Here is a 15,193-nt window from a genome sequence, read left to right as displayed (position 1 = left end):
GAAAGGCCTGGCAATCTACTGAGAAATGAGCCATTGAAGCTCTAGGGAACACAGTGCTACTCTGGCACACAAGGGGTTGCCACGAGTTAGAATTGACTCCATGGCAACTGGTTGTGTTTTGTTTTCACATAAATAGAACAAAGCATAAGTGCTCCTTTAAAGGAAATCTTGAAGACTTACTTGGTTTTAGAATGCCCTTTAGGTATATCTAAACTAGCATTATACCAATTATACATCTTTAGGTACATCTAAATATATTAACAATTACAAATTGGTAGTCACCTTTTCACGTTGAGAACAACCCAACCTTCTTTCTAAACTTGCTCTCTTGCCTACTGAGGCACTCTTGTAGGCTGAGACCCCAAGTCCTTAAAATGGATCCACTCAGAGAAGAGGTGCATCATGGGTTAACTGCAGCTGCACACCAAAGAGATTTGAAAGTTGATCCCTCCTAATGCAGACCTGATAGAATCTCAGTGTCCAGGCTAGTCTCCGCTGAGGTCCCTTGGCTAATGCCTGGTCCTGAAGACTGGGCTCTAACTGGAGGTTTTGGCACCACTGACCTTCGGGAGCTTGTGCTGGAGATAGGCAGGTAGTCCATGACGGCTATGAACACAAACTGCTTGGCGTCATCTATCACACTGTAGATGGCATCTATGTCAAAGCTTCTGTTCTTAGGGCAAAAGAGTTTGGGAGAGTTCTGTGAAAACACAAAAACCAAACTTACAGAGTAATAATTTTTGTCTTTTAGGGATTTGTTTTGTTTAAATGAATTTGGGTTCTTAACTAAATTTTGGCACACCGACTTTCCGGTTTTTTATCAGATTAGACAAATACAGTAAGACCTGTAAAAGCCGGAACCTGTGTGTCTTAGGCTGGGTTCTCCAGAGAAGCGAAACCAGTAAAGCATATAAATACATATATATAGATTTCTATCTATAGGGTTGCTATGAGTCGGAATTGACTTGACGGCAATGAGTTTTGGTTTATCAAGGAAATGGCCCACCGGGCTGCAGAAGCCAGAACGTCCCAAGCCCATGCTTCAGGACAGAGGCCTTTTCTGATGCCGCAGCCACAGGGGCTGGTGAACCCAGGCTGCGAAAATCTACGAATGCCAAAGATTGGCGGGCAAGACTGCAGGTAAGCCGCTAGCTCAAGTCCCAAGAACTGGAGGTCAGACGAACATGAGCCAGCTGCAGAATCCAGAATGAGCAAAAGTCCCCAAGCCCTGCCAGAATATCCATTTATATTCAATGTCACACGCCCAAGGAAACTTCCTCTCAACTGACTGGTTACTCACAGCAGATTCCATCATGGAGGTGATCACATAATATCAAATCTCACCATGGAAGTGAGCACACCATCATACGACTATCAAATCACTGAGGATCATGTCCCAGCCAAGTTGACACACAACCTTAACCATCACACTATGTAAGGCAGATACCTGTCAGAGAATGAGAACTCAAATGTTTTCTACTAAAATAGATGATAGAAAAGCAATAAGGCTGCACCCTATCAAAGGCAGAAAACTTTTGAGACCTGGAAAAACAAGGCTGTCCCATCATGTGCTGGCCCTCACAGGTTTCACTGAATGTTCTCAGACCCCTTAAAGCTGAAGCATGCAGAGATCAAGGTGTGGTGGGATGGGTCTCAAGATTGTCCCTTGAGTCTGTTTTGGAAGAGAATTCTTGCTTTCAATATACATATCTCTGCTTTTCAGAGGAGCACTCTGTCTCTGAAGTTCTATGGTTTTGACGTACAGCTCTCTCACAAATACCTGCTAATTTTCTCAGGTGTAACCACATAATACATACATACACACATACAAGTAATTTAGCCCTGTAGTCATTTCATTTGAAACTTGATGTGGCTATAAAAATCTTCAAGACAAAAAAATCTAAACATCTGGTTTTTTTCCCAACTCTTTCACTGAGTCAGGAAGAGGACTTGTTGATTGTTAAAAAAATGCTCATGAATAATTGTAGAGGAAAAGCTGAGTGAGTTATTAAGCATCCAAATTCATCAGGAGAAACAGGGAAAAAGGATATTCCGAAAGATTTAAGTGAAATGAAAAAAGAGACAAGTTTGTGCTTGAGGTCTTTTTTTTCATGTTGCTCGAGGTGGCTGTCATCTTATAAAACATAGTGTTTTTTAGATGAAATTGCTCTAGAAAGAGAAAAATGTACTTTGGTTTTCTCATTATTTTTCCACTGGACAAGATTGAAAACAGTGTTTAGCATAGTTCCTATTTGACTTTGACAAGCTATACACCATGATGAATCTTAAAAAAAAAAAAAAAAAAACCATTGCCATCGAGTCGATTACAATTCCTAGTGACCCTAGAGGACAGAGTAGAACTGCCCCATAGGGTTTCCAAGGAGCAGCTGGTGGGTTTGAACTGCCGACCTTCTGGATAGCAGCCATAACTCTTAAACGCTGTACCATCAGGGCTCCAAATACATGCAAAATAATTTTGTTATCAAAACACCCTATACAATGTTACTTGTTATTGCACTCCTAAATCAAAAAAACCAAACTTGTTGCCATTGAGTCAATTCCAACTTAACTTAGCTTCTACCAAAAAAAAAAAAAAAAAAGTTTTTTTTCTTTTAGCTCTATATGACGAAAATCCTTCATGGTTTATTTTCTGTTATTCATATATATGTGGTTTGTTACTTAAAACAGAAACAATGTCAAATTCCTCTTTTCTCTCTACAGCTACATTTCTAAATTTTCAGATTGTGCTTTCATTTGAACAGACGAAAAAAGGTACAATTCCTCCCTCAGTGAAATGCTCTTTAGTGACATAAAAGCTGTTGGCATATTTGATATCCATTGATTGAGAAATAACAATATTAAATTAGTAACATCGTTTAGAGAAGTCTTTCTGAGCAATCAGGATCAGTTCAGAAGCTTGTTTCAATTCAAGGGTCCAAAGTCTCACCCCAGATCCAGTAGATCTGATCCTACGGGGCAGGAACTGAAAATCTATACTTTAAAGAGGCTCTCCAGCAGATACTTTAAAGTTTGAGGGTCAGGGCTGTTGTAAATTGCCATCGAGTCATCTCTGACTTATGGTGACTTTGAGTATAGCAGAACAAAGCATCGTCTGGTCCTGTGCCATCTCCGTGATCATTGGTATGTGTGAATTCATTGTTGTAGTTATGGTGTCAATGCATCTCACGGAGGGTTTCCCTTATTTTCGATGACCCTTCTACTTTACAAACATGATGCCCTTTTCTAGCAATTGGTCTTTCCTGGTGATGTGTCCAAAATAAGTGAGCCAACATCTTGCCATCCTCGCTTCTAAGGAGCATTCTGGTTATATTTCTTCCAAGACCGATTTGTTTATTTCGCTGGAGTCCACAGTATATTCAATATCCTTTGCCAACACTGCAATTTAAATCCATGAATTCCTCTTCTGTCACCCTTTTTTTAAAATTGTTCAGCATGTGAGGCACTGAAAAGACCATGGCTTGAGTCAGGCACATCTTAGTCATCAAAGTGACATCTTTGCTTTTTTTAAAATAATTTTTATTGTGCTTTAAGTGAAAGTTTACAAATCAAGTCAGTCTCTCACATATAAACTTATATACACCTTACTCCATACTCCCATTTACTCTCCCCATAATAAGTCAGCCCGCTCCCTCCTTCCAGTCTCTCCATTTGTGACCTTTTTGCCAGTTTCTAACCCTCTCTAACCTCCCATCTCCCTTCCAGACAGGAGATGCCAATACAGTCTCAAGTGTCCACCTGATACAAGTAGCTCACTCTTCATCAGCATCTCTCTCCAGCCCATTGTCCAGTCCCTTTCATGTCTGATGAGCTGTCTTCGGGAATGGATCCTGTCCTGGGCCAACAGAAGGTTTGGGGACCATGATCGCCGGGATTCTTCTAGTCTCAGTCAGACCCGTAAGTCTGGTCTTTTTATGAGAATTTGGGGTCTGCATCCCACTGTTCTCCTGCTCCCTCAGGGGTTCTCTGTTGTGTTCCCTGTCAAGGCAGTCATCGGTTGTGGCTGGGCACCATCCAGTTCTTCTGGTCTCAGGATGATGTAAGTCTCTGGTTCATGTGGCCCTTTCTGTCTCTTGGGCTCATAGTTATCATGTGACCTTGGTGTTCTTCATTCTCCTTTGATCCAGGTGGGTTGAAACCAATTGATGCATCTCAGATGGCCGCTTGTTAATATTTAAGACCCCAGACTCCACACTTCAAAGTAGGATGCAGAATGTTTTCTTAACAGAATTTACTTTGCCAATTGACTTAGAAGTCCCCTTAAGCCATAGTCCCCAAACCCCCGCCCTTGCTCTGCTGACCTTCAAAGCATTCAGTTTATTCAGGAAACTTCTTTGCTTTTGGTCCAGTCCAGTTGAGCTGACCTTCCCCGTGTTGAGTATTGTCCTTCCCTTCACCTAAAGTAGTTCTTATCTACTATCTAATCAGTAAATAACCCTCTTCCACCCTCCCTCCCTCCCCTCTCTCATAACCACAAAAGTATGTGTTTTTCTCAGTTTATACTATTTCTCAAGATCTTATAATAGTGGTCTTATACAATATTTGTCCTTTTGCATCTGAATAATTTCACTCAGCATAATGCCTTCCAGGTTCCTCCATGTTATGAAATGCTTCACAGATTCATCACTGTTCTTTATTGATGCGTAGTATTCCATTGTGTGAATATACCATAATTTATTTAACCATTCATCCATTGATGAACACCTTGGTTGCTTCCAGCTTTTTGCTATTGTAAACAGTGCTGCAATAAACATAGGTGTGCATATATCTGTTCGTGTAAAGGCTCTTACATCTCCAGGGTATATTCCGAGGAGTGGGATTTCTGGGTTGTATGGTAGTTCTATTTCTAACTTTTTAAGAAAACACCAGGTAGATTTCCAAAGTGGTTGTACCATTTTACATTCCTACCAGCAGTGTATAAGAGTTCCAATCTCTCCGCAGCCTCTCCAACATTTATTATTTTGTGTTTTTTGGATTAATGCCAGCCTTGTTGGAGTGAGATGGAATCTCATCGTAGTTTTAATTTGCATTTCTCTAATGGCTAATGATCGAGAGCATTTTCTCAAGTATCTGTTAGCCACCTGAATATCTTCTTTAGTGAAGTGCGTGTTCATATCCTTTGCCCAATTTTTGATTGGGTTGTTTGTCTTTTTGAGGTTGAGTTTTAACAGAATCCTATAGATTTTAGAGATCAGGCGCTGGTCGGAGATGTCATAGCTGAAAATTTTTTCCCAATCTGTAGGTGGTCTTTTTACTCTTTTGGAGAAGTCTTTAGATGAGCATAGGTGTTTGATTTTTAGGAGCTCCCAGTTATCTGGTTTCTCTTCGTCATTTTTAGTAATGTTTTGTATTCTGTTTCTGCTTTGTATTAGGGCTCCTAACGTTGTCCCTATTTTTTCTTCCATGATCTTTATCGTTTTAGTCTTTATGTTTAGGTCTTTGATCCACTTGGAGTTAGTTTTTGTGCTTGGTGTGAGGTATGGGTCCTGTTTCATTTTTTTGCAAACGGATATCCAGTTATGCCAGCACCGTTTGTTAAAAAGGCTATCTTTTCCCCCAATTAACTGACGCTGGGCCTTTGTCAAATATCAGCTGCAGAACTAATTTTAGAACATGTTATACAGCCACAGTAGTCAAAACAGCCTGGTAATGGTACAACAACAGGCACATAGACCAATGGAACAGAATTCAGAACCCAGATATAATATATCTGGGTTCTGAATTCTAGATATAATGTATCTGGGTTCTGAATTCTAGATATAATATATCTGGGTTCTGAATTCTAGATATAATATATCTGGGTTCTAAAATCAGGTAGAGTGAGGTCTCCCACTTTCTTCTTCTTTTTTAGTAATGCTTTACTAATCCAGGGCTTCTTTCCCTTCCATATGAAGTTGGTGATTTTTTTCTCTAACACATTAAAAAATGTCATTGGAATTTGGATCGGAAGTGCATTGTATGTATAGATGGCTTTTGGTAGAATAGACATTTTTACTATGTTAAGTCTTCCTATCCATGAGTAAGGTATGTTTTTCCACTTAACATAGGTCCCTTTTAGTTTCTTGCACTAGTACTTTGTAGTTTTCTTTGTATAGGTCTTTTCCATCTTTGGTAAGATTTATTCCTAAGTATTTTATCTTCTTGGGGGCTACTGTGAATGGTATTGATTTGGTGATTTCCTCTTGGATGTTCTTTTTGTTGATGTAGAGGAATCCAAGTGATTTTTGTATGTTTATCTTGTAATCTGAGACTCTGTCAAACTCTCTATTAGTTTCAGTAGTTTTCTGGAGGATTCCTTAGGGTTTTCTGTGTATAAGATCATGTCATCTGCAAATAGAGATAATTTTACTTCTTCCTTGCCAATCCAGATGCCCTTTATTTCTTTGTCTAGCCTAATTGCTCTGGCTAGGACCTCTAGCACAATGTTGAATAAGAGAGGTGATAAAGGGCATCCTTGTCTGGTTCCCGTTCTCAAGGGAAAGACTTTCAGGCTCTCTCCATTTAGAATGATGTTGGCTGTTGGCTTTGCATAGATGCCCTTTATTATATTGAGGAATTTTCCTTCAATTCCTATTTTGATGAGAGTTTTTATCATGAATGGGTGTTGGACTTTGTCAAATGCCTTTTCTGCATCAATTGATAAGATCATGTGGTTTTTGTCTTTTGTTTTATTTATATGGTGGATTACATTAATGGTTTTTCTAATATTGAACCAACCTTGCATCCCAAACAAAAACCCAGTGCTGTCGACTTGCATACCTGGTATGAATCCCACTTGGTCGTGGTGGATTATTTTTCTGATATGTTGTTGAATTCTATTGGCTAGAATTTTGTTGAGGATTTTTGCATCTGTGTTCATGAGGCATATAGGTCTGTAATTTTCTTTTTTTGTGGTGTCTTTGGTTTTGGTATCAGGGATATGGTGGTTTCATAGAATGAGTTAGGTAGTATTCCATCATTTTCTATGCTTTGAAATGCCTTTAGTAGTAGTGGTGTTAACTCTTCTCTGAAAGTTTGGTAGAACTCTGCAGTGAAGCCGTCCAGTCCAGGGCTTTTTTTTGTTGGGAGTTTTTTGATTACCTTTTCAATCTCTTTTTTTTTTTTTGTTATGGGTCTATTTAGTTGTTCTACTTCTGATTGTGTTAGTTTAGGTAGGTTGTGTTTTTTTTAGGAATTCATCCATTTCTTCTAGGTTTGCAAATTTGTTAAGAGTACAATTTTTTGTAATAATCTGATATGATTCTTTTAATTTCAGTTGGGTCTGTTGTGATGTGGCCCATCTCGTTTCTTATTCGGGTTATTTGTTTCCTTACTCGTATTTATTTAGTTAGTCTGGCCAATGGTTTATCAATTTTGTTAATTTTTCAAAAACCAGCTTTAGAAAAAAAAAAAAGCTTTAGGCTTTATTAATTCTTTCAATTGTTTTTCTGTTCTCTAATTCATTTAGCTCAGCTCTAACTTTTATTATTTGTTTCTTCTGAAGCCAGATGGATTCTTTTGTTGCTCGGTTCTATTTGTTCAAGTTGTAGGGACAGTTCTCTGATTTTGGCTCTTCTTTATGTATGTGTGGACTTATCGATATAAATTGACCTCTGAGCACTGCTTTTGCTGCTTCCCAGAGGTTTTGATAGGAAGTGTTTTCATTCTCGTTGCATTCTATGAATTTCTTTATTCCCTCCTTAATGTTTTCTATAACCCAGTCTTTTTTGAGCAGGGTATTGTTCAGTTTCCAAGTATTTGATTTTTTTCCCCTGATTTTTCTATTATTGATTTCCACTTTTATGAGCTTGTGGTTTGAGAAGATGCTTTGTAATATTTCGATGTTTTGGATTCTGCAAAGGTTTGTTTTATGACTTAATATGTGATCTATTCTAGAGAATGTTCCATGTGCACTAGAAAGAAAAGTATACTTTGCAGCTATTGGGTGGAGTGTTCTGTATAAGTCTATGAGGTCAGGTTGGTTGATTGTAGCTGTTAGGTCTTCCGTGTCTCTATTGAGCTTCTTACTGGAAGTCCTATCCTTCTCTGAAAGTGGTGTGTTGAAGTCTCCTAGTATAATTGTGGAGGTGTCTATCTCAGTTTTTGATTCTGTTAAAGTTTTTTTTTTTTTCTTTATGTATCTTGCAGCCCTGTCATTGGGTGCATAAATATTTAATATGGTTATATCATCCTGGTCTATTGTCCCTTTAATCATTATGTAGTGTCCTTCTTTATCCTTTGTGGTGGATTTAACTTTAAAGCCTATTTTGTCAGAAATTAATATTGCTACTCCTGCTCTTTTTTGATTGTTGTTTGCTTGATATATTTTTTTCCATCCTTTGAGTTTCAGTTTGTTTGTGTCTCTAAGTCTAAGGTGTGTCTCTTGTAGGCAGCATATAGATGGATCGTGTTTCTTTATCCAGTTTGAGACTCTCTGTCTCTTTATTGGTGCATTTAGTCCATTTACATTCAGCGTAATTATAGATAAGTATGTGTTTATTCCTGTCATTTTGATGCCTTTTTTGTGTGTGTTGTTGACAATTTCATTTTTTCACTTACTTTTTTGTGCTGAGATGTTTTTCTTTGTAAATTGTGTGTTCCTCATTTTCATAGTAGTTGAATTTATGTTTGCTGAGTCATTATGTTTTTCTTGGTTTTTATTTTGAGTTATGGAATTGTTAGACCTCTTTGTGGTTACCTTAATATTTACCCCTATTTTTCTAAGTAAAAACCTAACTTGTATCGTCCTATATCGCCTTGTTTTCCTCTCCATATGGAAGTTCTATGCCTCCTGTATTTAGTCCCTCTTTTTGATTATTGTGATCTTTTACATAATGACTTCAATGATTCTCTGTTTTGGGCATTTTTTTCTTTTTAAAATTAATCTTAATTTGTTTTTGTGATTGCTGTAGACTTTGAATCACTTATGTCCTATTACCAGCTGGTTTGGGCTGTTACCAGATATATAAGCCTAAGAGTCCATTCACTATTCTTGAATAGAATCTGATTTTGGGTCACCAAGTGTGTGGTGTAGATTGTCACCTATTCACTTAGAGGAGTAGTGGTGATATTTGTGTGCACCAGATTCTAGTAGCAGCAGGGGGTCACACTCCAGGGGGGTAGGATGCTGACAGCCTTCCCCCTAGTGCCGGTGAGGTATTTGTGTCTCTATTCCTAAAGCACTTTGGTGGGTGCCCTCTGCAGGTGTATCTTAGACACCCAATGCATGTACCTCTAGAGATTGGTAGGTGTCACTATCCTCATACTCCTTTGGCAGGAGGTTAGGTGGTTTGGGTGGAGCTTCAGCCCTCAGGGCCCTGTTGTGGGTCAGTGAGGGCTCTGTTTAATAGGTAGAGATATCAGATCTGGAAAACTTGTCTTTCCAGTAATCTGCTAAAACAATTGCAGTCAGATCACTATCAGAATTGCCTTTGCATTATAATAGCCACCTTGTTCCCTGTAAGGATGAAAGCCCAAGACTGTGGATCTCATATCCTTGGCTGGAGCTGGTTCTGTATTTTTATTCCAATTTCAGGAAGTCAGGGAAGGATTTTTGGTCCCTGGGTTTTTAGTAGCTGTCTCTCAGGTGAGGAGAATGGGTTAGAAAAAGACCAAAACAAAACAAAAAAACGCAGAGCACTTCACTCCCTGGCCCAAGAAATTCCAATGTTAAGGAAGCCGCCTGGGCAGGGAGGGGAGCGATCAGATGGATAGGAGAGAGTAGCACCCAGCCATATACACAAAAGTTACTTATCTTGCTTGGTGTTGACTGTTTTATCTGAGATTCCCAAGGAGGGGCGTGTAGCCTGTGTGTGCTCTCTGGGTCGAGTTTGCCCCCAAGGGTCAGGCCTGCGTCCTGTGCTTGTGCTGTCTCAGAAGCCGTGGTCAGCTCCTCCGCTCCCAGTCCAAAGCCCAGCGCCAAGGTTCCCCAGCTGGGACGCCGCACTCCAGGCTCCAAAACCAGTCGCTGCCTCCCGGTGACTTCTCCTCCTGTCAGCCGCGTCATTGCACTGCCTGCCTGCGCTGGCTGGGCTTCCCCCGAGGTCACTTCAGGGGGCTAGGGCTGCGTCCCGTATTTGCGCTGTCTCAGGAAGCTGTGCTCAGCTCTCCTGCGCCCAGCCCCAAGCCCGGTGCCAAGGTTTTCTGCCCGGGACGCTGGCTCCAGGCTCTGAAAACAGTCACTGCTTCCCCGTGGTTGCTCATCCTCTCATTAGCCCCATCAGTGTGCGGCCTCCTTGCGCTGGCTGAGTCTCTACCGAGGTTACCCCAGGAGGCTAGGGGTTAGGGCTGTGTCCTGTGCCTGCCCCACCTCAGCAAGCCGCAATCAGCCCTGCCACTCGGCACCAGGGAACCGCAAGAGCTCAAGGCTGTGGAGCGGGTCGCTGGTTCCAGAGGCGGTCACTGCTTCAGGGCACAGCTTTTCGCTCCTGTCACTCAGGTCAACTCTTTAGATCTGTGTTTGATGGTCAGGGTTCATAGATTGTCATGTATGTGATCGATTCACTTGTTTTTCTGAGTCTTTGTTGCAAGAGGGATCCGAGGTAGCTTCTACCTAGTCAGCCATCTCAGCCCCGCCTCCATGTTTGCTTTTTAACGCTTTAAAGAGATCTTCTGCAGCAGATTTGCACAACAAAATACATCACTTAATTTCTTGACTGCTGTTTTCATGGACATTGACTGTTGATCCAAGTAGACCTAACTTCCTGACAACTTCAATTTTTTCTCCATTTAACATGATGCTGTTTATCCGTCCAATCATGGACGAAGTGCATTGGAAACCGGATCTGATATCAGAAGACCTGAGTGCTAGTCCTTTCCTTGATTCATCTGTTAAATGCCTTGAGGGATGAAATGGAACCCAGTCTGTATAGTTCATTTTTGCCTAATACAATATCACACTTAAACATTCCAACTGAGTAAAATGGCTCCAGAAGAGAGAGGGGAGAAGGAGTAGGAGAAAAAGGGCAATGACTCACCGACACAAATGCTTGAGAGTAGGTTTCGTTCAACTGAAGTTGCAATTTCTTTTGATTATCATAGACTCCGTAGAGCCTCTTGGACCAGGTCTGAGGTACACGGTTCTTGAATTTGAGTGAACTGTATAAAGCAAATATCCTTTGTAAATCTAGGACCAGGCAGCTGCAGTTGTAGAAGATGACGCCCAGTTCTTTCATCTGTGAAATTAAAATTGAAAGCATCAGTGCTATGGGTGTCTGATGGTGGTGTTCTCAGAGAAAAAAATGAAGAAGAAAGCAGTAGTAGTGACATCTTTTTTCTCGTATTTATTGTAATAGGGAACTATGTAGCTATAGTCAGAGTATGGTCCATAGAGTGATGCATTAGCAAAATGCCTAAATATTTCAGTGGAACTTTTGCTTCCCTTTTGCATTTGGGTTCCTATGGATAATTTTTCCTATATTCATCTACATTTCTCATAACAGCTGTTTGGATTTGTTTCCTTGGCACTGATTTGCTGGATCACCCCTAAATCATGCGGCAATGAAAAGGCTGGCTTTAATTGCAGCATACAGAACGGTTCAGATCATGGACTCTCGAGTCTGACTGCCTAGAATTAGATTCCAGCGCCCTGACTTTCTAGCTCTGTGACTTTGGGCAAGATAGTTAGTCTCTGTGCCTTAGTTTCTTCTTCCATAAGATGGAGATAATAGTATTTATTTCATACGGTTGCTGTCTTAGTCACCCACTGTTGCCGTAACAGAAATATCACAAGTGGGCTGCTTTAAAGAACAGAAATTTAGTTTCTCACAGTTCAGGAAACTAGGAGTCCAGATTCAGAGTGTGGCTCTAGGGGAAGGTCCTTCTTTGTCTATTTCAGCTTCTAGTAGCCAGGAATGCTTGCAGTTCCATCATCGACAGATAGTGTCTGTCGTCTCACCTCTCTTTATGTTTGTTTTTGTGTCTAATATGCTTTTTGTTTTTTTTAATAACTCAGAAGTGATTAATTTTAGAACACACCTTACTCTGATTAAAAAAAAAAACAAAAAACCAAACCTGTTGCCATCGAGTGGATTCTGACTCATAGCAACCCTGTAGGAGAGAGTAAAACTGCCCCATAGGATTTCCAAGGCTGTAATATTTGCGGAAGCAGGCTGCCACATCTTTCTCCCATGGAGCTGCTGGTGGGTTCAAACTGCAGACATTTTGGTTAGCAGCTGAGAGTTTTAACCACTGCACCGCCAGGGCCCCTTCTCCATGGGGCTTAGAAGGTTAATCCACGTAAGGGCCTTAGAACAGTCCTGGTGCATGTTAATCATTAAACTATGTTAGCAATTATTATTTTTATTATTCATATGACATACGCCTTAAAAGGCTGATAGAATCCTGCAACAGAAGAGACAGATTATTTTATGCACTCCTCTCAGTGCATGGATGGGGAAGGTCCAGTTCACACAGGCAGGCAAAAACACTTGCCCCATGTTCAATACTTGGTCAAAGGTAGATTAAGAATTCAAATGTAGGTTTTCTGACCCCTGATCAAATACACCCAGGAGCAGAGCTGCACTGGCTTCATTTTGAGTCCAATATCACTTTGTAAGAATTGCGTATCATTTCTAATTAGTCAACCAGACCAGGCAAAGTAAAATTTTGGCCACGGGAAAAATAGCACAAGTATACATGCTCTCTATGACTCGAACACTCAGTGAGGGGTTTGTTACGGAGGCTGGAAGGACTTGAGCACACAGGTATCAAACCCCCTTCCTATCCCTTCCTCCAGCCCCCTGTTAAGACTCTTTACTCAGCTTATAGGAGAGCTTGCCTACTGTGTAGGGCCCTGCCTCTCCTTGCCCCCTAGGGCTCCCAACATAATGTGCCATGAAGCTCTTTCCCTAATCATCTATGTGGGTCTGCCATCATTTTACCAACTCCATAGCAAGCACAGTACAGGTAGACACAGTTTTTATTTAATTCCCTGATGGACAGATGAGTTGTTTCTATTTTTTTCTCTGATACAAAAAATAAACTAACTAAATAAAAGTAATAATGATTAAAAAATAAAGCAGCATATATCTTTATGTACATGTGTGTCATGGATTGAATCATGTTCCCCAAAATATCTGTCTGCTTGGCTAGGTCTTGATTCCCTTGCATGATTGTATGATTGTCTACATTTTATTTTCTTATGTGATTTCCCTATGTGTTGTAAATCCTATCACTATGATGTAATAAGATTGATTACTGGCAGTTATATTGATGAGGTCTACAAGATTAGATAGTGTCTTAAACCAATCTTTTTTGAGATATAAAAGAGAGAAGCGAGTAGAGAGACTTGGGAACATCATACCACCAAGCAAGCAGTGCTGGGAGCAGAGTGTGTCTCTTGGACCTGAGGTTTCTGCGCTGAGATGCTCCCAGACCAAGGGAAGACTGATGATGAGGACCTTCCTCCAGAGCCGACAGAGAGAGAAAGCCTTGCCCTGGAGCTGGGCGCCCTGAATTTGGACCTCTAGCCCACTGGACTGTGAAAGAATAAACTTCTCTTTGTTAAAGCCATCTGCTTGTGGTATTTCTGTTATAGCAGCACTAGATGACTAAGACAATGTGTAAGTCTTTCTTTAGTACAGAGTCCTAGAACTGGATGAACAAACATATTAAGGGCAATGTTGTTATTTATTTATTTATTTTTGTTATTAGCTGCTGTTGAGTCGGCCCCTGACTCATGGTGACCTTATGCACAATGGAAAGAAATGTTGCCTGGTCCTGCACCAGTTCCATGATTGGTTGCAGATTGGACCGTGGTGATCTTTAGGGCTTTCACCAGCTGATTTTCAGAAGTAGGTCACCAGGTCTTTCTTCCTAGTCTGCCTTAATCTGGAAGCTGCTCTGAAACTGTTTAGCATCGCAACAACACACAAGCCTCCGCTGACAGATGGGTGGTAGGTGCACTTGAGGTGCATTGGCCAGGAATCGAACCTGGGTCTTGTGCACGGCAGGTGAGAATTCTACCACTGAACCACCACTGCCTTCTTTACTAAGGACAATTAGAGGTTAAGAAAGTGAAAGCAGGTAGAGTGGGGAGGGCATATCAAGTATGTGCAAAGGCACTGAGGCTCGGGGTGTGTGGCTTTGTGCTATGTGGCAGAAGCAGAGTGAGAAGGGAGAATGTGGGCATGTGTAAGCATGTGTGAGTGTGTAAATATCATTTTTTTCCCCTGGAGGAGGGTGTGTTTATGTTAGGAAGTAAAACTAGAGGGTCAGTGATGTCAGATCACCAGGGGCCTTTTGTGCTGGGCTAAGCAGCTTGAAGTTGACAGGGAAGGTCATGGGGAGTGGGAAACCATTTTAATTCTCCCAGACTACAGATTTCTGACTTTCATGGTAGCTGAGGTAACATACACTGGCCATTGCTTTTTGGCGACCTTTTGAACATTGAGCCTTGAAAAAATCAGTTCCTAAAAGCCACTTTTGAGCCAAACAATGGTCTAGATAAACTAGTAAGACCATTTTGCCTTGGGAATCATGCTCTTTTGAAGGATTCAATCAGTTTCAGGAAATAGACTCCAAGGATCAGACTGGGAGTTATGTTTAGGTTAAGTCAGCAATCATTTAATTTAATTATTTTAATTGTTCTTCAAGACAAAGCTCTATGAAAATCCTTCCTGACCACAGACCCTTTTTTCTGTGGCAATAAGATTTGTTATAAGAGTATTTCAAGGTTGTGTCATCTTAGGAACATTTTTGACTATTTGAAATGTCGCTGTGAGTTGGAATCAACTCCACGGCAACGGGTTTGGTTTTTTTGGTTTTGGTTGAAAGTTTCCCCCAATTTGCAAATCATATATTCAATAAACTTCAACCAATTTCTACTGTTGGCCTAATAGGATTTTTGTTTTAACAGGAGATAGACAATGAGGGGAGTGACATGATAAACCATGAACTGGGAAGGTCCCTTGGGTTCTGGGTGAGGAGGGAGGGGCAGACTGAGGGCAGTGGGGGCAGGGCACTCAGAGTGCAGGTCTTGGCAGTAGCGAGAGGACACTATCTCCCCCTACACATTTGTATGTGTGTCCTAATCTCAAAGATTTCCAAACACTGTCTCGAGTAACTGTAAAACTCATTGCAAGTTGATGACAGAGTCTCTGCTGACACAGTCTCAGCTACATTAAGCTCTGCATCTGGCCCTTATGCCTTACTGCCTTTTTCCCAGATGGAATCAATGCTGCCACATTATCTTCTC

At 40.8% G+C, this 15,193-nt stretch overlaps 1 protein-coding gene across 1 annotated transcript in view; it reads right to left on the bottom strand.

Moving 5' to 3' along the window:
* The window catches only part of PLD5 (phospholipase D family member 5), a 420,765-nt gene that overhangs the window by 18,724 nt on the left and 386,848 nt on the right, over positions 1–15,193 (bottom strand). The window contains exons 6-7 of the mRNA XM_049868546.1: positions 10,974–11,171; positions 564–700 (exon numbers count right to left, since the gene is read on the bottom strand). Of these exons, the coding sequence (XP_049724503.1) occupies positions 564–700; positions 10,974–11,171 (335 nt within the window). The remainder of the gene's footprint in view (positions 1–563; positions 701–10,973; positions 11,172–15,193) is intronic.

Source organism: Elephas maximus, chromosome 24, assembly GCF_024166365.1.
Source record: "Elephas maximus indicus isolate mEleMax1 chromosome 24, mEleMax1 primary haplotype, whole genome shotgun sequence".
Lineage (NCBI taxonomy): Eukaryota > Metazoa > Chordata > Mammalia > Proboscidea > Elephantidae > Elephas > Elephas maximus.
Note: the sequence above shows the minus strand (reverse complement) of the source record. Positions and strands in the feature narration are given on the sequence as shown.